We start from the raw sequence: 23288 nt of genomic DNA on the forward strand, positions 1-23288 counted from the left end.
GAGGGATCATGTGACGTTACACCTAAACAGGAAAATGGCGCAATGGAATATACTATTATGTGTAGGACAGGGTGTAACGAGAAATTAAAATTATGATTTGTTACCGAAGACTCTTTTTTCATGTATGTTAAAACATACACAGTATTAGTTTATTTCATCTGACAATAATGACAGAAATGTAATAGTTGTCTTTTCTATAATGGCAGATACACATAGTAGTCAGACGACACAACACTCTATCTTACTTTGAAACTGGACTTGGTACACGCCAACTTGAGGTTAGAGTTGATAAATGCCGCAGTGTGTGTGTGTGTGTGGATGTCGTTTGGTTTTTAAATAATCGTAGTTAAAGGAGGGCTATTCGTTTTACTTAGACGCAAATATGGCCTCAGGTAAGATTGGTTTGGTAGTGCAAAGCGAAAGGCACGTATTTTGTGGTTGGTACGTACTTAAATGGTAAAGGTGAACGTGTGGTAAGCGAGAAAAGCCAGGGGCTAACGTTACCCCTTAGCTGACAAGCTAATGCTAGCGTACTGAGTAGCGAGGCAGTTAGCAAGTGCCCCATAGCAGTTGTTGTGGCCTAGCTCTAATTTTCTGCCTTTACATCATGTAAATTCGTGTCATAGTTATTCGAAATGTCCTCAGAGAGAAAATTGCCCACACATAATGCAAGATTAGTTGTTTTTTGCTATGCAGGTCAAATGGTTACAACCCGGTTTTAACCGCCATTTTTGTTAGGCAGCGTGGTCTGAGGCTAATGTAGCAGCTAGCTGCTAGCCATCTAGCGAGCCAGCTTAACATTAGCGGCTAGCTAAATAGCTGACAATGTGACGTGTGTAGTCTAAACACGAATTTACCTATTGCCGAGGTTTACCATCACATGTTTGTATTGTTTACATTCTTCTTTTGATTGACGACTAAACGTGGTTATGATTTTCAACTTTACGTCTAGATTCGGGCTACGGGCAGCCTGGAGCTCAACAAAGGTAACGTTGCTAGCTTTATCAATCTGATGTTAACGCTAGCGAGTCAGCTAGCCTGTACACACCGTAAAGCGATTGCGTGCTTATGTCTATTCAATCACAGACGCTATAAAGTTGTTAACTTAACCCTACAAGGTATTGCCTTGCCACGATTCTTAACATACTTGATTCTTAACATACTCGTTTGAGGGTAACCTAGATCAATTAGCCAATCAATTTACCTCCTCGTCAACGTTAACATTTCTGATGTTTCCCAACTGATTTTTGTGTCCAATGTTAAAATAAATTGATGTCTTGCAGTTATGGCTCTTATGGAAGTCAAGGCTATCAACAGACTGGACAGGTTGGTGTGGTTATCTGCGAATAAGTAAACATTAACCTTACTCCTATTGATCTCTACAACACGTTGTCGAATGTAGTTTAACATGCATATTACATTTCAGCAGGGCTATGGGCAAGGCAATGGAGCTGGTTCTTATGGTGCGTATGGTCAGTCAGGTGAGTGGCTTAGCTGCTCTTCCTCGTTAATTAAACCTCTCTGATGTTTCCATGCTGTCTGGTGTTGTTGTGTTGACTGTTTTTTTTTTATTTGTCCTCTTCATAGAAGGGTATGGTCAGCCGGCCCCCCAGAGTTACTCTTCAGGCGGCTACGCTCAGCAGCCACCACAAAGCTACGACTCCTATGGTCAGCCAAGCACGGACGCCACGGCTGGGTAAGTGTCACATCGATACAAACTCTTCACCCTTTAGGTTACTCACCTTTTTGGTATCAAATGGGACACAGATGAGAATTTTGCAGGTCCTAGGAAAACATAATTTGGTGTCAGGCCTATTATTTGGGCGTCAGAATAGTATAGTCAGTCTCTGTTCTTGTACTCTGCACAATGACAAAGGTGAATCTAATCTAGAAAGCCATGGCCTACTGGTTGCCGGTTCGAACCCCGACCAGTAGGCAGAAGTGCCCTTGAGCCTCACTGCTCCCCGAGCGCCGCTGTTGTTGCAGGCAGCTCACTGCGCCGGGATTAGTGTGTGCTTCACCTCACTGTGTTCACTGTGTGCTGAGTGTGTTTCATTAATTCACGCATTGGGATAAATGCAGAGACCAAATTTACCTTACGGGATCAAAAGAGTGTATATATACTTATACTTAGAAGACTCCCAACCCTACTCTACCTCTGACTCTGTTAGCCACCAAATCAATTTTTAATTGAGAATGTAGTTCTGGACACTTGGTTCACTTTTAATTCCAAGGGTTGTAGCCACCACTGGTGAAATGTACAACTACAGTTTAATTAAGCTCTTAACCAATCATGGAATCTATTTTAAATGAAAACAATTAAACAACTTTAAAGAAAATACACTAACATGTTTGATACTAGTGTTTGAGTAGGTTCAGGAAATGACTTCAGGCCAGGCTCAATCTTGGGTCCCTGTGGACATCTTCCTATAAGTCTTCTTGCATATCAACTTGGTGGTTTTGGTTTCCTTTTGTTGACATTGCAGTGTTTCCCACAGAATTGAATTCCATTTGTGGTGGTTGGTTTGCAGAATTAACTTGAATACAACAGTTTTTAACAAATTAGCACAGTGTGGTTATGATGCTAACCAGATTTAAGCACAATTTAGTACAACCTGGAAAATCATTGTGTGGTGGTCAATGTTGATATTGTGGTGGGCCGCTACAAATAAGTCAATGTATGGGAAACACTGCATTGACTGTACTTTCATGGCTGTGGTAGAAAGTCTGGATAACTGTGTCCCTCCACTTATGTGGTGTTAACCTGTCTGCGCTGTAACGCAAATGGCCTCTCGTAGGACATGTATACATTTTCAAGGTCAAGCCATCTTTGCTAACACGGTGCCCTCTTTCCCCTGTCGATCCTCTGCAGGTACAGTGACAAGGCCTCTTACGGCCAGCCGCCCAGTGCGGGCTATGGCCAGCCAGCCACAGGTGGCTACGGACAACAGTCCGGCAACAGCTATGGTCAATCTGCTGCTCCAGTAGCTGGGGGTGGAGGAGGCTATGGCCAACAGTCAGGTGGTTATGGCCAGTCTCAAGGGGGCTATGGAAGGAGGAACGAGGGTAAAGTGTCCTCACGTGCCTGTTCACTAGTTACGAGCAGCAGTTTCCTACACACATTAGGCCTTTTCCTCTCTCCACGGCTGCCAAACTATCATCTCTGCTGTAGACTGTAGTCAAAACTAAGTCTGTTGTCTAATCTTAGAGCTGCAGTTGGCAAGATTTTTTTTTTTTTGATCATATTCACTGAAAACGACACTATGCTCTGACAGAACAACATAAATCAGCCGGTTTTAGAAAAAAAAACCACGCACTTCTACCTCCACCTAGAGCCTGTTATTTGTTTTGCAAAAATCCACAGCTCCCGTTCTTCTGGTCCAATCAGAGCAGGGCTGTGAGAGATCTGACTGTCAATCACAGTCTGGTGCGCACTGACGAGCACAAACTCGATGAGAGGGTGCTCGGTGGTAGTGGGCGAGGGGCATGAGTTGTAAACATTCAAAATGTTGGTTAAGTCCCCTCAATCTGTCAGACTTGCCAACTACAGCTTTAACTTGTGCAATTGTTACGGTCTTTGAGCAATTTGTGGTAGAAGTTATGTTTCTGCTGATGGACTTTTTGGTACTGCTGGAGTTGGGGCTCAAAGATGAGAGTGTGGGTGCACGTTTGTGTGTGTGCTAGATAAAGGCAGCTAGATATTCTCTTCTGTGTTGGCTGAAGACCTGTGGGTTATACTATGACGCGAGAATAATGGTATGTTGAGTCTAATGTTGAGCAAAAGGAGTGTTCAGAATTCAGCGAACCAAGGCGTACAGTTGCCTTGTTGCTCGTCATTGTTGTTAACACTTTAAAGCCAACAATGTAACATTTGAATGCACCTCTGCCTCAACAGGCCCCTTAACCCCGCGCCATAGTTTACCCCTCTGAGGTCGTTGGCTGTGAGGCTGCTGTGCGTGTTGTGTCGGAGTGTCATTGTGCCCATGTTTGTCCCTCGCAGGTGAGAGCCGGCGGTATGGAGACGATGCTGGTTCTGACCGCTCCGAGGGCTACCGTGGCAGGGGCCGTGGCGGCTACGATCGCGGTGGCTATGATCGCGGTGGCTACGACCGTGGCGGAAGAGGAGGCCCACCTTCTGGTATGGGGTAAGTCACTGAGCGTGCAGCCCCAAAAGGTATAATCACATTTAGAGAGGGATGCCCATGTTTTCCATTCTTAATCCTCCACCTAAACCATTTAGGCCCCCCCCCTGCCTAAACCCTAAATCTAACCCCCAAAACACACACACACACACCCCTACCTCCACACCACCCTTTTCCCCTCACTCCACTCATGTACTTCATCCACCCTACCCACACCTCCACAGTCTCTCAGCTGAACTGGTAGCACAAGTGTTACGGTAATACCCTGCAATCCCCTTGGATTCACTCTGAGTCTGTTAGCGCAAGGTGATGTGGGGAATGTGTTGACTGGTGCTCACCTGTTCGTCCTGGAAGCTCTGCCAGTCATGAGATTTGGTGCCGCACCTCACTACCTGTTTGCACAGAGCACCTCTGCTCTCTCAAAGGTATCCTCCCTGTGTGGTCACATTCCTGTGTCTAGGCAGTACACTACAGTGCTTCTATCTGTATGTAAAGTCTCACGGAAAGCCATTCAGTACTCTATTCAACACATAACTAATGTATGTATTCATTTTTAAATGATACCAGTCTCCCAACACCTTAGTAATGAAATTAGTATGTTGCCATACGTGCTTTGCAGCCTGCCTTGTTTTTATCTGTTCACTGTAAATCTAGCAAGAGGATTGACTGCCATGGGGTAAAAAAAAGAAACACTTTATCCACTTGTCCTGTATCCACCTGTCCCATCATTGGTAGATATATATGGGATCTGTTTAGGTCTCGGGAGGTAATGATTTGCCAGTGCCTCATGTTCCTGTGCACCATTTAGAAAGTCCACTGGTTGTAAAGTTTCGCCCTGCTATATGGCCACCCCACCCCCTTCCCATTTAGATTTGCGGAAACCCCATGGACTGTGAAATCTGCCCTGAGGTTGTATTTGCTGTCGACATGCAGCACAAGCTTGCCAAATCAACTATTCAAATGGGGACAATGTTAAAACGGTGACATTGCAGTGTTGTGTTCTTGTTTCACATGGACTGGTTTGCTTTTGTGTTAACATGGTCTACATTTTATACTGCAGGTATCAAAGTGAATGAAATTTAACTCGGACCTCAGCCATTGGAGCTCATATAAGCACTCAATGGAAGAAAAATAGATTCTCATTGTACGCTTCTAGAACTTTAGTGTCACACTGGTTAAAATTTAAACCCCACATTTACAAGGTAGCCCAGAGGCGACCCTGCCAAAGTTTTGAGACCAGACACTCAAATCACAACTTTCTGATTTCCTGAACAAATCTGACTATGGATCAACCACTCTTCATTTGCAAAACTGACTGTAGATTTGAAGTCAAAATTTGGCCCCAGTTACTTTAAATTTCCTACACATTGTCTCCCGTTTCGTCTATTGGCCCAACTTGTGTTGGATGGGAGACCTCCCTACCTTCTGAGTTAACCATGGCAGGGCATCCTAGAACTGTGACTGTGTAGTGGGGAGCTTTGGGCTCCTGGTTTGCGACAAAGGAAAGCCATCATATCTTCAATTTTTCCTCCGCAGTGGTGGGGACCGTGGTGGCTACAAAAATTTCGGTGGTAAGTGATGAGCATCAGAACCGTCTCAATGGGGGAGGAAGGAATGAGAGGAGGAGGAAAAAAAAAAGGAAAAATAAAAAGGAGAGGAAAAAATAATAAAAGGGGGAAAAAAAAGCTTACTTTACAAAGATCAATCTCTTGAGCCACCATTTATGTCTGTGCATACCCCAGGAGCATCAGTATTTAAACTGTCTGTATGAGGTTTTCCTCTGGTAAAAGCTCATCTGGTATAAGCTTATATCTGTAACATGATTAACCTTACACTTGCATGGAGGGTGAGAGCGTGGTAAATGGCAGCCTATGGATGAGCCACTGTCGCCTGTGGTGGAAAGAAACTTGCCTTAGCCAAAGAGTACTTGTGGTTTGTTTTGTTTGCTAAACTCAAGACCCTGTGCTTTGGTGCTGCAAGGAGTTCTCCAATCACTCAAAGGTTATGCAAACACTGGTGGATAGCTTTATATTGTCAGTATATTGCCAGTCAATTGTAAAAGACAGAAAGAAGCTTGTTTATACAAAAAAAAAAATATGTAGCCCAAATAGTAGTTATGCAGTTAAGCATCTAACGGCGTCTCCCTCCCTTCTCCTGTTTTGTTGTCTTTCAGGACCCAGAGACTACGGCCAAAGGGATGATGCTGGTGAGTATGGGCCAGATGCGAGTCTGGTTCTGCTTAAGCTACATTGTGCATGATTGGGTGGACTAGAGATGAGTCACTTGGTCCGCCAAGCTTGCTTTAAGGGATCCCGTGTTTCTCAGCTTTCTCGTTTTTGTTTTCCTTGTTTAGGTGGAGAGACGGACAACTCTGACAACAACACCATCTTTGTTCAGGGCCTGGGAGAAGACGTAACCACTCAGGAAGTGGCCGACTACTTCAAGCAGATTGGCATCATCAAGGCAAGCCACTTCCCTCTAGCTGTAGCCAGCTTGTCTGATTCTGCTCACATTTACGGTTATTCCTTTTAGCGAATGCCATTATCTTCAATGGCACGTATTTGAGTGTTGGCCATTTAACGTTCAGTTTGACATCCAGTTATTATGAAGATTTGCTATTGTTAATGTCTTATTGGCTCTTTGCATGTACGGCTCGTTTGTTTTCGGTGGAGCCAGGTGTGTTTGAACCTGCCACTATTGTTAATGTAATTAATGTCTACACGGACCCGGTTAGGTGTTACCTTTACCTACGATAAAGAAGGATTTATGTGAGTTAAAATGGTTATTATTGGGCAAACAAGATATTCAGTGTCTGAGTGAAGATGTAAGGAGCATAATATAACAGAAGATGCCGTTATGACAGTTAAATTGGCTGCATTGAGAGCCTTTCGTTTAAGTAGCCCATTATACTAGATAAAAGTCTCTCCTAAGTAAACATAAATATTCTACTGCTACAATCACCACTTGCAAGTTGCAGTCATTTTCATTCTGTTTTTGTTTTTTTTTGTTTTTTTGCTACAGTTGAACAAGAAAACCGGCCTGCCTATGATTAACCTCTACACAGACAAGGCGACGGGGAAGCTGAAAGGGGAAGCCACCGTCTCGTTTGACGACCCGCCCTCTGCCAAAGCTGCCATTGACTGGTTTGATGGTGAGCACTAGCCTGTTTTCCAGACTCACTGCTTTGGTTCACATTGTTTGGTTCACATGCTTTGTGTAAACTTTGAAATCGTTGGTCCAGCCTAATGAATCACATTGATCAGAGAATCCTAATGTTACTTCCTACTTTGCCTAACCTTTAAAAAATGGATAATAAACCACATTGGCGTAGTAGCTTTGCTACTAGATCTACCTTTTACCGCAGCCATTTTCAAAATGACATCCCCTCGTTGCTGAATGGCCAAGCACCCTGATGGCCGAGGGAAATGTTAGTGCATTGTCAGATGCCAGGCTAGTATTGAAAGTGGAAATAGTTGATGGTGAAATGAAATTGAACGGAGATTCTAGGTGGTAGTGGTGTAACGGTACACAAAATCACGGTTCGATGTGTACCTCGGTTTTAAAGTCAGTTTGGTTAAGTTCGGGTACAGTAAGCCTGTAGGTACTGCTAACATAAAATCCACTTATAATATGTTTGATGTGAATGGGAATAGTATTTTTTTTAAAAGGTCTCATGATTTTGACATTAATTGACTAAACTGACATACGCAAAAAACAGAGATGCCTGCTCAGATCGGAAGCAGAGCCATGTTGAGTCCTGCTATAGCACCAGCCATTAGCCACAGACTAACCCTCTTTGAAACATGTTTATCAACCACATTTCCACCCGCGTCATGTTGCTTGAACTCACAACTGGGATCTTGCTCGGTCACAGGCTGTATCGTGTAAGTTAAACACTTGCCTGTCTTCCTATAACTACTCATTTGTACAAATGTTCCCCCCCCCCACTTCATATGCCTCCCGTCCTCACTCAAACGGTCTGCTGCTACAAACTGCTGTTCATATCTTTTGAATTTGTCATGTTTATTGTGTGCACCACTTCTTTTGCCTTCAACAGGAAAGGAGTTCCAAGGAAAACCCATCAAGGTGTCGTTTGCCACCCGTAGGGCTGAATTTGCAGCCGGCAGCCGAGGAGGTGGTGGTGGTGGTGGTGGCGGCAGAGGACGTGGAGGTTCGAAGCATTTTCACTTTCCTTTTTCTCAATTTCATTCATGTTGTGCTTGTTCTTTAAACCAGTTTCGAATTCTAACCATGTGCTGCTGGAGCCTGTTCCAACCTGACTAAACCTTTTAATTAAAGCAAAAACCATTATCACAATTATTTTGAACAATAGACATCATTGTTATTTAACCTGATAACTCAGTGATTTCGGAAGCGCCATCTATTTTGTAAGCTGTAGAAGAAAATGTTTTTGATACAAAAATCACTGCCTGGTCATGGCTGGTTTGATGCAACACCTGATCCTGGTTCTTTCTGTCCCTCCTTCCAGGGTTCAGGGGTCGCGGTGGATTTGGTGGTGGCGGACCCAGCTTTGACGTGAAGGGTGGAGACTGGCCCTGTCCCAACAGGTAGAGGGCGCTGTTCTTATTCCTATGTAGATTCTACCACAGGGAGTTAAGTGAGTGGTGATATGTGCACTGGAGGAGGGAGTTGGGCAGATGCCTCACCTGTACTTTTCTTTTACCCCTGAGGTCATTTTATTTAATCACAGCTGTTCAATTATTTGGATGGGTGCTGCTTGGATGTTGGGCTTGACTTCAGAAGAACATGCATCCTGTTTTATTAGTCCTCATTTGGATTTGGTGAAAATAAGGCTGGAACAATTCAAATGAAATTAATTGACTAAATTGTCCACTAAACTCCTTTATTGGTGCTATTTTTGGTAATTGGTTAATTCGTTTGTGACAATTTTTCAGAAAGATGCAAAATTAACTGATTTTATCAAATAAAACAACAAATTGATTAATCATGAAAGTAACAGATTAGTTGACTTTGAAAATAATTTGGTTGCAGCTTTAGGTCAAATAGATGGATTTGGTCAAGTCTTTTTTTAAAAATCTGTAGACTGCAAAATGGAAGCAGAGGTGTGGTCTTAAGTGTGTATGGCGGTGATTGAAATTTGCACCAACCAGATGCTGTGGAAATATAAAAAAGTGACTGGTAATTTCACCAAGTAGTTTGCTATGGGGTCCATTTATGTGACGGTGGCTGGTAGAGTGTATGTGTGTTCATCCTTGATTTTCTCCTTCCTCAGCTCCTGTGGCAACATGAACTTTGCTCGCCGTCAAGAGTGTAACAAGTGTGGCGCGCCCAAGCCTGGAGACAGCTACGGCGGAGGTATGTCGGGAGCACTGGCCTCTAGCCCCTGGGCACACAGGTGCCCAGTCAATGCACACATTATTGCCCTCCTTATGACCTCACTCATGGATTCCCTCCCTCTGCAGTAATCATGAACAACAACAACAAAAAAAGAAACATGTAGTTGAGACAAACTGCTTTTCACAGTAAACTAGCGTAGTTTAATCATGTGTCCCTCTGTTTCCCGTGCGGCCCCAGACCGCGGTGGCGGTGGTGGTGGTGGTAGGGGAGGTTACGGCGGCGACCGTGGAGGTGGCTTCAGGGGCCGTGGCGGCGGTTTCCGGGGTGGAGATCGCGGTGGCTATGGAGGAGGTGGCGGAGGATACGGCGGCGGCGGCGGCTACAAGATGGGAGGAAGGTGGGTTACCTGGGATTTTCTGGACTTTTCCAGAATTTACCTGAGCAACTAGTGGTGATCGCAATGTCGACCCTCTGCTTATCTCTGTTGGGATACCATTTAAGCATTGGCATGACTACTTATGTAATGATTGCTCAACTAAGCACCTCTGTTAGCATTGGTGTTTCGTTGTTTTCATGCACTGATTGAGCTAGTTAAATGTGTTCTTAAAACCATGTACATGTGAAATTAACTCTTTAGTCAAATATGTTGCCCTATGTGCAGAGGTGATTCATGACCCCCCCCCCCCCCTTCTCTCTTCAGAGGCGATCACAGGGAAGACAGGAGAGACCGGCCATACTAAAGAATCTCCCCAGAGCCCCGCTCCAGTGGTCCGGGGTTGTCGCCGAGGTGACGAGGAAGGGGTCATGGGTCGGAGGGGAGGGGTCACGTCCACATCTGCGATTTGCATACCTTTCATTGCCAGCGCGTCCTATTGATGAACTGTTTCTAAGCGATCTTTTTGAGGCAGAAGTGTTGATGTTTGTCTACTGTGAGGGGATTGGTTGGGGGGGTGGGTGGGCAGGGAAAAGATGGAGGGAGGGAGGGGCATGGCCAGAGGTTATTTTTGTTACTTTAATTTTTTTTTTTTTTGGTTTGTTTCTTCCTCCCCTCCCCTTTTTCCCCTGATTCTAGTAAGTTTTGACATTTTTGAGCTTGACCTAGACTTGTACCAGACTTCATATCATTGTTTTGTAAGATTAAACTGATCTGTTTTACTTTACTGTTCTGTTTTTCTTTTTGTTTTTCAAATGATATTAAACACCATTCTGATCTTAACCTGTTGCGTTTACTGCTCCTATGCTGCAGGCATCACCTGTATTGCCAGACTCGGCCAATTCAGTGTATATTTTGTTATAAAGATATGCCTAAGAGAGAAATGTCATACAGAAGACTTAAAAAAAAAAAAAAAAAAAAATAAGTAATGCCTCTGCTATATCTGCGCTAAAAGGAGCACGTTTGCCAGTTTAGTCTCACTGCTTCGCAGATGTTACCTTGTGAACTTGAGTTGACGATAGGAGGCACGCCCGTGTGTCTGGGAGGCGCTACTGCCCTGCCGCTCCTAAAATCCAGCGGACTGCTGCAAGCGCATACTCGGACCCGGCATGGGAGCGCACTGCAGAGTAAGCTGGGTAGTGAAACGAATTCTCCACAGTAGAGCCTCGCAGTGGGTGTGGGAGAATGTCAGTTTTCGCGTGCTGAATACCCTTTCTAGTATTTTGATGGTGACTCAAATACAGTAGCCTACTATGATCGCCGTTTTCTCGCCGTGCACTGTTGAGTTACGCCTGTTACTGGCGCTTCTGTGCGTTGCATGCCATTGCTCACCGGTATCGAAGTGGGAAGCAAGTCAAGCTGATGTCGAGGTAGGTGACGCTTTGTCATAAAGGAGCCTAAACTCCTCTGTTAGATATCTTTGCCAGACTATTATTTCCGTCAGTTTGGCTATGAGCTTAAGCAGTTATGTTAAGCCTAATTTGAATGTGTAGGACATGTTGATAGACTGAGCGGCTGTTCATTAAAATTACGCGCGGTCTGTCGAAAGGAGATTTAACCTGCTCATTAACTCGCCATATGCCCGAAGGAGCATACGCCCACCACAACCTCCAATTGGTTTTAATAACAGGTAGAGTAGCCTAAGCTAGGCTACATGTGGTTTTAAACAAGCCTTTGAGCGTATTTTTATGCGTCCTGGCATTGCGGTACTTTGTTTTGCCTGTGTGGATTAGATGTGGGTCTGGCTCGTCAGGCAAGATTAGATCAGATAAACTACTGGAATATTGAAGTGGGCCCAGGCTATTTTTAATTTCGCAATCAGTGGTTTATTTAGCACTTTTAAGAAACTGTTTCCCTAACTAAGCCCACTTTTACTAGGGGAAAATGGGCTAGACTAGACCATTGCATCCTCTTCACCTTTTCCTCATAGGCTACTTTGCAATAACTGAGTGAAGTCTTCACAGAAGTCGAAAGTGGCACTGCACATGTTTAATTCTCAAATACTAGATTGGCTACAATTTAGGCCAACCTGGCTCAAGGCACCATTTCATTACAGCCTATTGCTGTGCAGTGAGCTAAATGGAAAGACGACTTTGCTAAATGCTCCAGTCTGGGTAGCCTCTGATTCTCCCTTTGCGCTGTGCTCCCCCACACCCGCTGTTATCATCCCTCTGGGGCCTCATCCTGCTCGTCTCCCTAAGACATCAATGATAAAGTCTTTGTCAGAAAAGAACTGAAAAGCCCGGTTAGAAATTTAGACACGGGCCTTTGTGCTGTTCTAAAACTAGTATTGTCCTCCTGTTTTTGGCCCTCGTCAGCCAGCCATGGGAGTGTCTGTTCGACTCTCATGTGGTTGGGAAAGTCAGCTGGATGAGAACTTAAACTGGCATGGTTGGGAAATAGGGACAAGACATATTCAGATGTGGTGAAAATTGAATTACACCCAACAGCCCTTAAAATAGAAAACAAAATGACTGAAGGCAGTTACCCACAAGAATGTGTGGTGCCTTTCATTGTATTGTTAACCATGAACACATTAGGGCACTGAAACATGCCTTTTGTGGGTGGCACCAAGAATGTTTTTTATAAATGATGAGATCTTCTGTTTACATTATCCATAAATGATAGGCCAAATGATTAAACATTTTTTCCATAAAGTTCATCCATTTTCATTGTTGGCTTAAAGGCTCTCACCTGTCTGTTGCCTGAGACGGACAAAAAACATGGGCTAGGCCTATTTCTTCTCTCTATGTTTTTTTCAGTGGTGTGTTTTTTTGTTTGTTTCAATATTCATTCATGGCATGTTGTCATGTTGTTTTTTGTCTTAAGGCTTTCTAGTCTATCTCAACTTGGAAAGTTGACTGAGGTGTCTTTTTTGTTGCTTTTTGGTCTTTTTCGGTACTACGCTAAAAAAAAAACTCACCTGCTGCCAAGTTATGCAAAACATTATAAGTCAAACATATTCCACACTGGATGGGCTACATGCAGAATCTGTTGAAATGCTTTCCATCGCCATTTCACCATTTTGTTAAACTAAACATAAAGATCAACAGATAGCTTTGGCATTATAGAGAATCCAGAGAATCTGCATTATTTATGTTATACATCTGATCTTTATTGAGGGGATGGCAGCATAAAGCCCATGAAATGAGCTGACTTAGTCAGTTCTACAACGCCTGCAACATGAGCCATATTTGGGTCTAACATGATCCAGCTGTGGCATGAACGGGTTCTAATTTCCTCCGGGTATCACGGCATATCTGTAATCGTCCCGGATTCTGTCAGTGCAATGCCTTCTGGGAATTATTACGCCCTCCTCTGGGGTCTTCCCTGGCTGGCGTTTATGGGTGGTCTGGAATGTTCTAGGAAACTCTCATCACCCTACGGAACGAGGAGTAAAGGTGTATGTATGTGTTTCTACCTGAGCGAGGGGGAAAGAGTAGATGCTTAATTACAGGTATAACGTGATGAGGGGAAATGTCTGAGGAGTGTAGAACATACCAGAGCAGCCTTAAAATGCTCTGGTGACATGCAATCAGTTTTTGAGCTTCATTTCATACTAGCCTATAGGATTTCATGTTCTGTATCCTTTTTTCCGATGCAAAACCAAGTTCAATATTTTCTTTCACCTCAATGCTGTTACTGTATGATACGAATCAAATGCACAACACAAATGAATATGAAACATCTCTAAATTAATTTGATTTATTAAAATAAATTCTCATTTCAAAAGGTCTACTGAATCCTTTTCAAACCTCCCAGATCCCCTCTTAGACTCTCTCTACAACTTCACGCAGAGGTCAACATCTGTGTGTGTGTGTCTGTGTGCTTGTTCTTGTGCGTGTGTGAGTGTGAGTGTGTATGTGTGTGTGTCTGTGTGCTTGTTCTTGTGCGTGTGTGAGTGTGAGTGTGTGTGTGTGTGTGTGTGTGTGTGTGTGTGTGTGTGTCTGTGTGCTTGTTCTTGTGCGTGTGTGAGTGTGAGTGTGTGTGTGTGTGTGTGTGTGTGTGTGTGTGTGTGTGTGTGTCTGTGTGCTTGTTCTTGTGCGTGTGTGAGTGTGTGTGTGTGTGTGTGTGTGTGTGTCTGTGTGCTTGTTCTTGTGCGTGTGTGAGTGTGAGCGTGTGTGTGTGTGTGTGTGTGTGTGTGTGTGTGTGTGTCTGTCTGTCTGTGTGGAGATGGGGTGACAAGTACATTCAAGGGAAAGCATCTATCTTCCCCTAAAGTACACCACGTCAGGCGGTGTATACAGTGACACAGCTGTGACTGACTGTGGTGTGTGTGTCTGTCTCCCAGGGCTTCCTCGAGAGGTATGGATACCTGCACCAGAGCGATCACAGGCACAATGCTGCAGAGCTCAAGTCAGCCGTTGGGTAATCAGCTCCACAACACTGCACTGCACTTGACCATATCATACCATACCATACTCTACAATACCATACTATACTATAGTAATCTATATGATTCCCTGGGCGCTAGATCAAGGGCTGCTGACTACTCCGGATGTGTATGTGTGTACTAGAGTGTGTGTGGGCTCCTGGTTAGGTCACTGCTCCTAGTTTGCGTGTGTATGTGTGTGTGTGTGTACACTACTCCCGGATCGGATAAATGCAGACAGTCCTTTCTTTTAGGACAAATAAAGTAACTTAACGGAACTAAATTATACAATACTATAGAATACTATAATATACCATACTATACTGCACTATACTACACTATACTGTACTATCACACATTACTACACAAAAACATACCGCACCACGGCTCTAACTTCAGTGAGTACATTATCTAATAGACTGACAGGAAGATGTGTGGCTGTTACTTGGTGGTTGAGTGAGTCTGAACATCTTCTGATTAGCAGCCGGGTATTTTTCTGTTCTTTTCTGTTCATTACCCATTTCAAACTGTCATCCTTCTCTGAAATTTACTACCCATAAATCCTCCCGGCAGTTTGTCTCTCTTAGGATGTTCTTGCCTGAAGGAGTCTTTATCCATTTATTGAGGACAGGGACATTGCAATGTCACAGAGCCGAATGCACCTCTCTCTCTCTCTCTCTCTCTCTCTCTCTCTCTGTGTTTTCACTCTGTGTGTGTATTCCAGTATACAGCTAAAACACAAACAAACAAACAACCATTGCTCCATCCAAACCCTGCTACAGCAAGAAGAAATAACTTTAGTGTTTAACAGTTATGCATGAGCCTGATTTTCCACACCCTCCTTGGCTTCATTAAAAGTGCTTGGTCATTTATGTGAGAGAAGGAGTTTAATGACTGCTTGCTTCAGTCAAGTCCTGTATGACTTCAGCTCATGTAATGCACTATATTTGTGGGGGTGTTTTTACAGACCTCCATACCAAGCGGGTGACTGAGCTCCGGGACTACTCTGAGACAGGCAGCCAATCAGGCGCGACTAGCGGACCTATTAAGATTGGCTTGTGGAGCTGTAATCTAATGACCATTATTTACGCTGGAATTTACATTTATCTAGATGTGCGCTGGCTGGATGGCTGGCTGGGCCTGGGCCAGGCCCATTAGGCTGAGTCAGCTGGCCAAGGAGTCTCCACACATTTCAGGAGGGGTGGCCCTGCTGCCTGTGTGGCAAATATGGCCGACACCACACACCTCTTTTTCAGCTTCCTCTCAATCTCATTTTGTTTCTCCTATTCCCTCTGGCTCTCCCTGTCTAATGCGGCAATCATGGCATAATGAAAAGTGTTAGGTCAAGATGATTGGTTAACAGGGTGGTAATAATATGGAAATATGTATATGATCTCTATCTTTCTCTGATCTATTCTCTGACAGTCTCAGTTCATTTCACATCTCTCACGTTACTTGATTTCTAGTTGATTTAGTTGATCTAGTGTGTCTTTTTGTTTTAGGGACTGTGGTATGTGTAAGGGAGTCTATTTCACTCTGTGCTCACTACCTGAATTCATCATCAGTAGTATGCAGACAACACAAATGGCAGCCATTTCAGAGAGCAAACACGCAGTACTGACTGACTAAAACTAGAGGCTGTGCACAGAGAGATGGGGCTTCAGTAAGAGTATAAATAATCGTCATGTCTCTTGACAGGGAGTTCCAGTGGCTTTCCCACTTGCCAGTCACCGGCAGCCTGGACAGCGCCACCCTGGGGAAGATGGCAGCGCCGCGTTGCGGGGTGAAAGACGGTGGTAGTCATCGAGCCTGGGCGAAGAGGGTCAACGCCATCTTCACAGGAGGCAGCGGCGGTGGGGGGCACCTGCGCAGGAAGAGATACATACAGACAGGTGAGTGGCCGTTTCTGTCACCTGTAGTGGATGCCGACTACCTCAGAGTGAAACTGTGTGGCTGTTAACATGGTCATACGATGTGTTGACAGCCAGTCAGTACTTCTACTGATGAAACTCATCATTTCCAAAGACAAAACAGTGTGAACAGAGGCATGCGTTGGTGATTTACTACCAGTTGCGCTCTCATTGAACAGTCAGCAAGTCATCAATCCGCCTCATAGACCCCATATGGAAACAAACGGAAATGGAATGAGTTGTTTGAAAAAGTGTTTTTTTGTGTGCAATACTGGGAACTAGAGACATTCAGATTCTTTCCAGCCATTTGTTTCCCGGTAGTCAGGGACGTGCAGTCTGGGCGTGTCTGACGTCATATAACATAATTACCAGCGGCAGTGCCGAATGTATAATTACTGGCCTCGTTGGACAGGCCCGAGGTCGGCTCCGTGTGGAACTCCTCCCCTACAGGTGGAGGCATGCGTTAGATAATTCCTACCTGTCCTGCCCCTCCGCCTGACCTCACCTGATCTGGGGTTTGTTACACACCCCTGCACCACCCCAGGAGCGCTCACACATGCCAAAAACAACAACTTAATTACAGATCCCGTCCACAGCATGGACAGTAAAGGCCTTAAGTAAGCAGTAATAAAGTCTGTAGTCTAGCTGACCGACCCTTACGTAAAACACCACATACTCCTGATTGACTTCTGCTCTCAGGAGTTTAGCTCTGTAAAACCCATTAGACACTGAGTAAGGAAATACCTGTTGTATTGATGATATATTAGTTTTCCCTCTCGGTGCTGGCTGTTGTGATTAGCAATAAAGATGGAAACGATCCCAGGCTCTGTTAGTCTGTGTTGTTTCAGGCGCCCCACTACCTGTGGTTGTGTCCAAGCCACTTCACCATTCCCTCTTCCTCCACTTCCTCCCATGATGCTACACAGGAAGAGAGGAGAGAAGTGTGTGTATAGACAGAGAGATTAGCCCGCGAGCGTCTGACTGCTGCCCTGAGGCGGCACAGATGTGACGGAGGAGGGCCGGTTATGGGCCAGACATGGCCCAGAATCCCCCCCGGCCTCAGCTGTTGTGTGACTGCTGAGAGGCCCCACCGTGCCACTCCGTCTGTGTTGTAACAGTGTTGAATCGGCAGAAACAACTCCACATTCCCTCGTGTCACTTGAGGGATTTGTTAACACTGCTGGAATGCTGCTGTGTGAAAGCAGCTTCAGCCAAAGTCAAGTTGGTACCTGACGCCTCCTATCTGTTTGACCGTGTGAAGAAGACAAACGCGTCTGTAGCCCGTTTCTGGAGCCCTGGAGTGATGAAATCCGCCTCACAGCCAAGCTCTTGGCTCCTCTGTTATTGAGAAATGCAACTGTAATTATCTGTGCTGTGTAACTTCAGAGTGACCTCACTATCGGACCGTTTTTAAATGACCCAAACACGTCTGGGTCGTTGTTTTTGCTTAAAGTATATTTTCAACTGTTTGTGTTAGTTGTTTAATGGTGTGTGACCTTACCCCCATATATCATATCCTTGCAGTGTTTAATAAGTTATGCTTGTTTTGTTGCTCAGGCTTGTTGTGTTTGAACAAGGCCCCAGTGCGTATTGAGGAAATTTTAAAGAGCCTCAAGCACAACACACCTTGTCGCTCAAACATTTCACACATGTTGTGGGAATTCGACCGTTGCTTCCATTTAAAGTCTGCATTCCATCACCTTGTCCAAGATAAGCCAAGACTTTCACCTCTCTCTCCCTCCCATGCTCTCACTCTCACCTCTCTCAGTCTCCCTCCTTCTCTCTTTAAAATGCTCCTACAGTTTGGGTGTGGCAATAGTAAAAATAACTTAAAAAATAAAGTTTTTACATTTTAAATACCTTCTTCATTTCTGAGCACTGGTGCACCAAGATTCAAGATTGAATCTTGAATCTTGAATCTTGAATCTTGAATCTTGGTGCACCAGTGCTCAGAAATGAAGAAGGTATTTAAGAATTGCATTTTTTCCAAAATTAAGTTTAAAAACTAAGTTTTCTAACACATTTTCTCTGAAAACTGTACTGTTTTCTCTGAAAACTGTTAAAGCCCTAACTTCCTCTTACTAAACACTACTGCCTAATGGTCACTTCCTAGTCACTGCAACAGCTCTCTCTCTCTCTCTCTCTCTCTCTCCCTGTCTCCATCTCTCTCTCATTTGTTCACTCCTCTCTTCCTCTTCCTCTCTTTCATTCAGACTATCTGTATCCCCCTCTCTGGCTCTCAGTCTCTGCCTACTGCAATACTAATTACTCCCATTTGGGAAGTCATGGAATGTCTTCGGGATCCAACATCCTGCTCCGTTATGGTTCTCCCCTCGGGACAACCCTTAAATGCTGCTCAGGCCCACTGCAGCCAGATGGGAACATTACTCCCTCTACATGCTTCATCAAGTCCAAACCCTTAAAAACTCTCATTTATGGGTATTCCTGTACCAGTATGGAAATATTGCAATGTTATGATTTACAGTAATCAAATAGTGAATCCTAGTGCTTATCTAATATTTTGCTTGGAGCACTAGATAATATGTTATTCATAGGCCTCTTAAAGCAACAGATGGAGACTTTGGTCAAAAACTAGCAAACTACAGACAAGGCATTGTCATGGCGTAGTGTGACACAAACCACATAACTGCATAGTGCATGGCATAGGTGACAGGCTGGAATAGTTGACACTGTGCCATGAAAATTAATGTGAAGATGATCCCATTCACTGTTCCTATTACAGGAATTCTAGCTGAAATTGATCTACATTTAACAGCAAATTTACTTGTCTACGTGACGCTCTTGAATAATGGAAATCCTCTTGCAGTTTCTTTGTATTCTCACTAGTGTTTTCTCAGTGTGACAGATTGAGCTGTATTACCTTACAAACACACTTCTCTATCTCTGTCACACACACACACACACACACACACACACACAGACAGAGAGAGAGAGAGAGAGAGAGAGAGAGAGAGAGAGAGAGAGAGAGAGAGAGAGAGAGAGCATCTGGGCCAGATGTTTGAGGCGTGTAGGGTGGATTCCTGTGGCCTGCTCTGACACAGCAGCTGGCTCTGGGCTCTGGGCCCCGTCATCACCCTTCCCTGAGGGGCCCCGTCATCACCCTTCCCTGAGGGGCCCCGTCATCACCCTTCCCTGAGGGGCCACTCTGCCCCGCCACTGCCCTCACTCCCAGACCTCTCTCCCTCTCTCTCTCCCTCTCTCTCTCCCTCTCTCTCTCCCTTGTTCCCGGACCTCTCTCCCTCTCTCTCTCCCTCTCTCCCAGACCTCTCTCCCTCTCTCTCTCCCTCTCTCTCTCCCTCATTCCCGGACCTCTCTCCCTCTCTCTCTCCCTCACTCCCAGACCTCTCCCCCCCTCTCGCTCTCTCCCAGACCTTGCTCCCTCACTCCCAGACCTCTCTCTCTTTCTCCCTCTCTCCCTCACTCCCAGACCTCTTTCCCTCTCTCCCTCTCTTTCTCTCTCTCTCCTAGACCTCGCTCCCTCACTTCCAGACCTCTTTGCTCTCTCCTTCACTCCCAGAACCCTAAATCTCTCTCTCTCTCCTCCATGCACTCGCTCTCTCTCCCTCTCTTTCTCTATCTGTCTATATCTCTCTGTCTATATCTCTCTCCTTTTCTTCAGTCTTCTCCACTCTCTTCACCTCTCTCTCCCTCTATCTCTCCATCCATACCCTTTCTCTGTGTCTCCTTCTCCATCTCACCCTCTCTCTATCTGTCTGTGGGATCTTAAGTGGCCCAAGAGCTCTCTCCAGCCTGTCCTCACTGCCAGATGTCTGTCAGAGACACTCTCAGATTGTCTCAATCATGTCTCAGTTCTGTCTCAGTATAACGGCATCCCCTTGATGACCTCAGTCCTGTCCATTGTCATCCTTGTCACACAATTGATCTCAACCTTGCCTCAGTAGTTGGGTTTCCATTCAGCTCATTCACACATTCGATGCTCATTCATGAACATGTGGTCAAAGGCAATGTGTTTCTGTATGCAATATAACAACACTGGCACTCTTGAAGGAGTTCAACACTCATCTCTTGACCTTCTTATTACCTCCTGTGATAGCCTGGCATGGCCCCGCCCGCCTTTTCATTTTACTGAGATATTAGTCTGGCATCTTAGCCTAGAAATCTAGACGCGCCCCTAGCGGCAGCAAATTACATTTGCTGCCAGGGCTAGTCTAGCAACTCTCCGTTGGCTTGTGAGCTCCAGAAATCAAAACTCAATCAGGCCAATGAAATCGTGTATAGAGTCGTTAGGTGGGCTAAACATAATGATTGATGGCAGAGTTGCAATGGTTTGGCTTGAATTCCCTGCTACTTGAAAACAAATAAGATGGATGTTGCTGTTGTCGAACAGTGTGACACGAGTTAAGCTTTTATTAAGTTGGCTAACGTTTGAACTAGCCAACTAGCTCCGCTGGTGGGAACGCATGGGACTCATAGCGCTGCCGCTGTCCTATTGCGTGCAGAGGGAATTTGAAAGACAACTGATTATCCCGCCCCTCGGACTGAGCACTGCGAACGGTGAGTGCCCAGACCCTACATTTTAATTTCAGGCTACTGGCATCTGACAACACACTAACGTTTCCAAGGTGCCTGGAGTAGTGATGATGCCGGTTTCAAAATAAGAATGTGTAAATCTATGTACAGAAAAGATAGGTACAATAAATACATTGATTCCTGACTGTCGATGCGGTTTATTATCAGTTTGTAAAAGATTAGGCAAAGTAGGAGGTAACATTAGAAATCCCGGAACAATGTGATTGGTTAGGCTGGACCAGTGACTTCAAAGTTAACACAAAGTCTATGCCCGTTACGATGCTAGAGTTGGAAACATTTCCCAATAGTGAGAGGCCAGACTCTCTTCTTGAAGTGAAACGAAGTAGTGAGTCTAGAAACCAGGCAAGTGCTGCGATGCTGAAAGCCAAGCAGTGTGTGTCCCTCTCCTCACGCCAGTGGCTACGGCAACAGTGTTTGGACATGTGCTTAGCCTTCCTGTTATGGCTTTGCATAGTGTCCCGGGGAGTGTGTTGTTACTGGCCTTATCTGTGTAATTTGACATTGTGTAATTCCATGTATACAAACATAGGTGGAAGCTGAAACAGGAAAGTGCAGTGTAGCGGTGTGTAGCGGTGTGTGTACGCGTGTGTGTGTGTGTGTGTACGTGTACCCTGCAGAGCTGTGTGATTTAGATGTTTGGACGGGGGGAGCCATGTAATTATGTACAAGTCACAAGAACCACAAGCTCGTTGAGCAAACTGTTTACAAGACCCTGTGCACACACACACACACACACACACACACACATTCGCACATTTGTACATTCGTGCTGCTGGTTTATCCAGCTGTGCTTGGAGGTCTCTGTATATCCCAAAATCCTCTCAGGGATTCCAGCATGTGCCTGTTTGTTGGTTGAGCATGAAGAGTGCTCAGGTCGCTGGGTCCACACACACCTTGGTGTTTTGTCTCGCTTTGTGAGCTGAAGTCGTTTATTTAGCGGGCTCACAGTTGTGGTTGGTAGAAGAGTGAGAGGATACAGACAGGCAGGTCACCCAGGGGTCACCCAGGGGGCTGCAGGATCAGGTGGATTTGGGCTCGGAGAGCAACTCGGAGTCGGGAGATATTACCTCTGAGGATTTTGAAATAAACTGCTGGCCTGTGGACAAGGGGGCTGTACCACCAAGTGAAGTTACTGGCTTATCTTGGTACTTTCAGAAGTAACCACTGATCAAAAGAACACGTCACTTTGGCAAACAATAGAGGCTTGGAGCAGTGGTTGCTGCCAAAGTCACCTGTGGAAGCCAGTGACCTTGCGTTGGAGGCCAGTACTACACCCCTCTGAGCTCTGGGAGAGACATACATCTCCCTGTCTGTGTGTTTTGTTGACCTGAAATATGATTGGTTTAGAGCAGTGGTTCTTAAACTGATTTGCAGTCTGGATTAGGGACCTTTTTCTAAAGGTTTTTAGTCAAAGGCTGCCATTGACATAATGCCTTTGGTGTTGACATAGCCTACTTATAAGAGAAGACATTTCCTATCCCTGCTTCCAATGCCCATCTCGCAACATTTAAAAACCAAATCCCGCTGGTTAGAGAGAAGGGGGTCGCGAAACTTGGCCCATGCCCATGTACTTGATTTATCGTTTTCACATTTCACATTATTGTGGTGCTGCCCTGGTCAAACGTTAACAAGCCTTTACATTACCATCTATTAATTTGGCACTTTAGTCCATGTAAACCCAACAGGTATACACAGTAGGGAAAGGAGAAAACTGTTAAAAAATGATTTGTTAGAACTTTAGCAATGATATGGTAATGCAGCCCAGGGGAACCATTGGTCTTTTTTAACATTTCTGTGATGTTGTTGTGTCTCCTCAGGTGACAAGTGGTACAAGCGTCACCTGACCTACCGCATCAAGAACTGGCCGCGGCACCTATCCCAGAAGTCTGTGCGCTCGGCGGTTCGGACGGCCTTCCAGCTGTGGAGTAATGTGTCAGGCCTGGTGTTCCAGGAGGTGGTCCTGGACGCACCCACCGACATACGGCTGGCATTCTACGAGGGCGAGCACAACGACGGCTCCGGGAACGCCTTCGACGGGCCAGGTCAGAGAAGATAATTTTACTAACTAAGTAACTCTACCAACTAACATTGAGCTAACTTCCATGAAACATTCTCACCATATCTTGCAGGGAGTCATCTGTTTGCATAGCTGTTGTAGCCTGGAATCCAGCCTGAATTTACCCCGCCCACAAAATTAGAGTTTGAGTCAAAGTTTGAGTTGAGTTTCGGTTGATAAGAATTCACCAGGTTGTAGCTGTTGCTATGCCATGTACTTCTAGAACACACCTGTGGTCTGTTCCCTGCATGGCGACCAGATGTCTTCGTTTTCCCAGGCACGTCGTCCGCCTGAGGCCAAAAATATCAGTTTGGCTGGGATTCATCGAATTCCTCCATCTGTCTGGGATTTTGATTTCCTCCTCACTCACTCCGCTTGAGTAAACAGAAACCCGCGTCCTTCATTCCATGCACTGGCCGACCGGTCAAACACCTTCAACAGCTCGAACATGTGCCTGTCGCGTTTGACACTTCAGTTAGTTTAT

General features: G+C 45.1%; 2 protein-coding genes across 6 annotated transcripts in view; both read left to right on the forward strand.

The window, feature by feature from the left end:
* Positions 1-257: 257 nt before the first annotated feature.
* On the forward strand, positions 258-10414 carry taf15 (TAF15 RNA polymerase II, TATA box binding protein (TBP)-associated factor). 4 transcript variants are annotated; one of them, XM_042064218.1, is made up of 16 exons: positions 258-392; positions 953-986; positions 1284-1326; positions 1427-1481; positions 1588-1696; positions 2873-3066; positions 4001-4145; positions 5679-5713; positions 6316-6348; positions 6496-6605; positions 7164-7293; positions 8200-8313; positions 8632-8710; positions 9397-9479; positions 9699-9858; positions 10162-10414. In XM_042064218.1, the coding sequence occupies exons 1-16, from the start codon at positions 383-385 to the stop codon at positions 10199-10201; spliced, it is 1374 nt and encodes a 457-aa protein (XP_041920152.1). In that variant the 5' UTR covers positions 258-382; the 3' UTR covers positions 10202-10414. The 4 variants fall into 4 exon arrangements, with proteins under 4 accessions (XP_041920152.1, XP_041920154.1, XP_041920153.1 ...); XM_042064220.1 differs by having other exon boundaries at positions 273-392; positions 2873-3021; XM_042064219.1 differs by having other exon boundaries at positions 273-392; positions 1427-1463.
* Positions 10415-10964: 550 nt separating this feature from the next.
* Positions 10965-23288, forward strand: part of mmp28 (matrix metallopeptidase 28) — a 23453-nt gene continuing 11129 nt past the window's right edge. The window contains exons 1-4 of one of the 2 annotated variants that reach the window (XM_042064216.1): positions 10965-11264; positions 14186-14262; positions 15965-16158; positions 22566-22790. In XM_042064216.1, the coding sequence (XP_041920150.1) occupies positions 11148-11264; positions 14186-14262; positions 15965-16158; positions 22566-22790 (613 nt within the window). In that variant the 5' untranslated portion in view covers positions 10965-11147. Of the gene's footprint in view, positions 11265-14185; positions 14263-15961; positions 16159-22565; positions 22791-23288 lie in introns of both variants that reach the window. The other variant, XM_042064217.1, reaches the window with a different exon arrangement.

This window comes from Alosa sapidissima, chromosome 15 (assembly GCF_018492685.1).
Source record: "Alosa sapidissima isolate fAloSap1 chromosome 15, fAloSap1.pri, whole genome shotgun sequence".
In the NCBI taxonomy this organism is placed as follows: Eukaryota; Metazoa; Chordata; class Actinopteri; order Clupeiformes; family Clupeidae; genus Alosa; species Alosa sapidissima.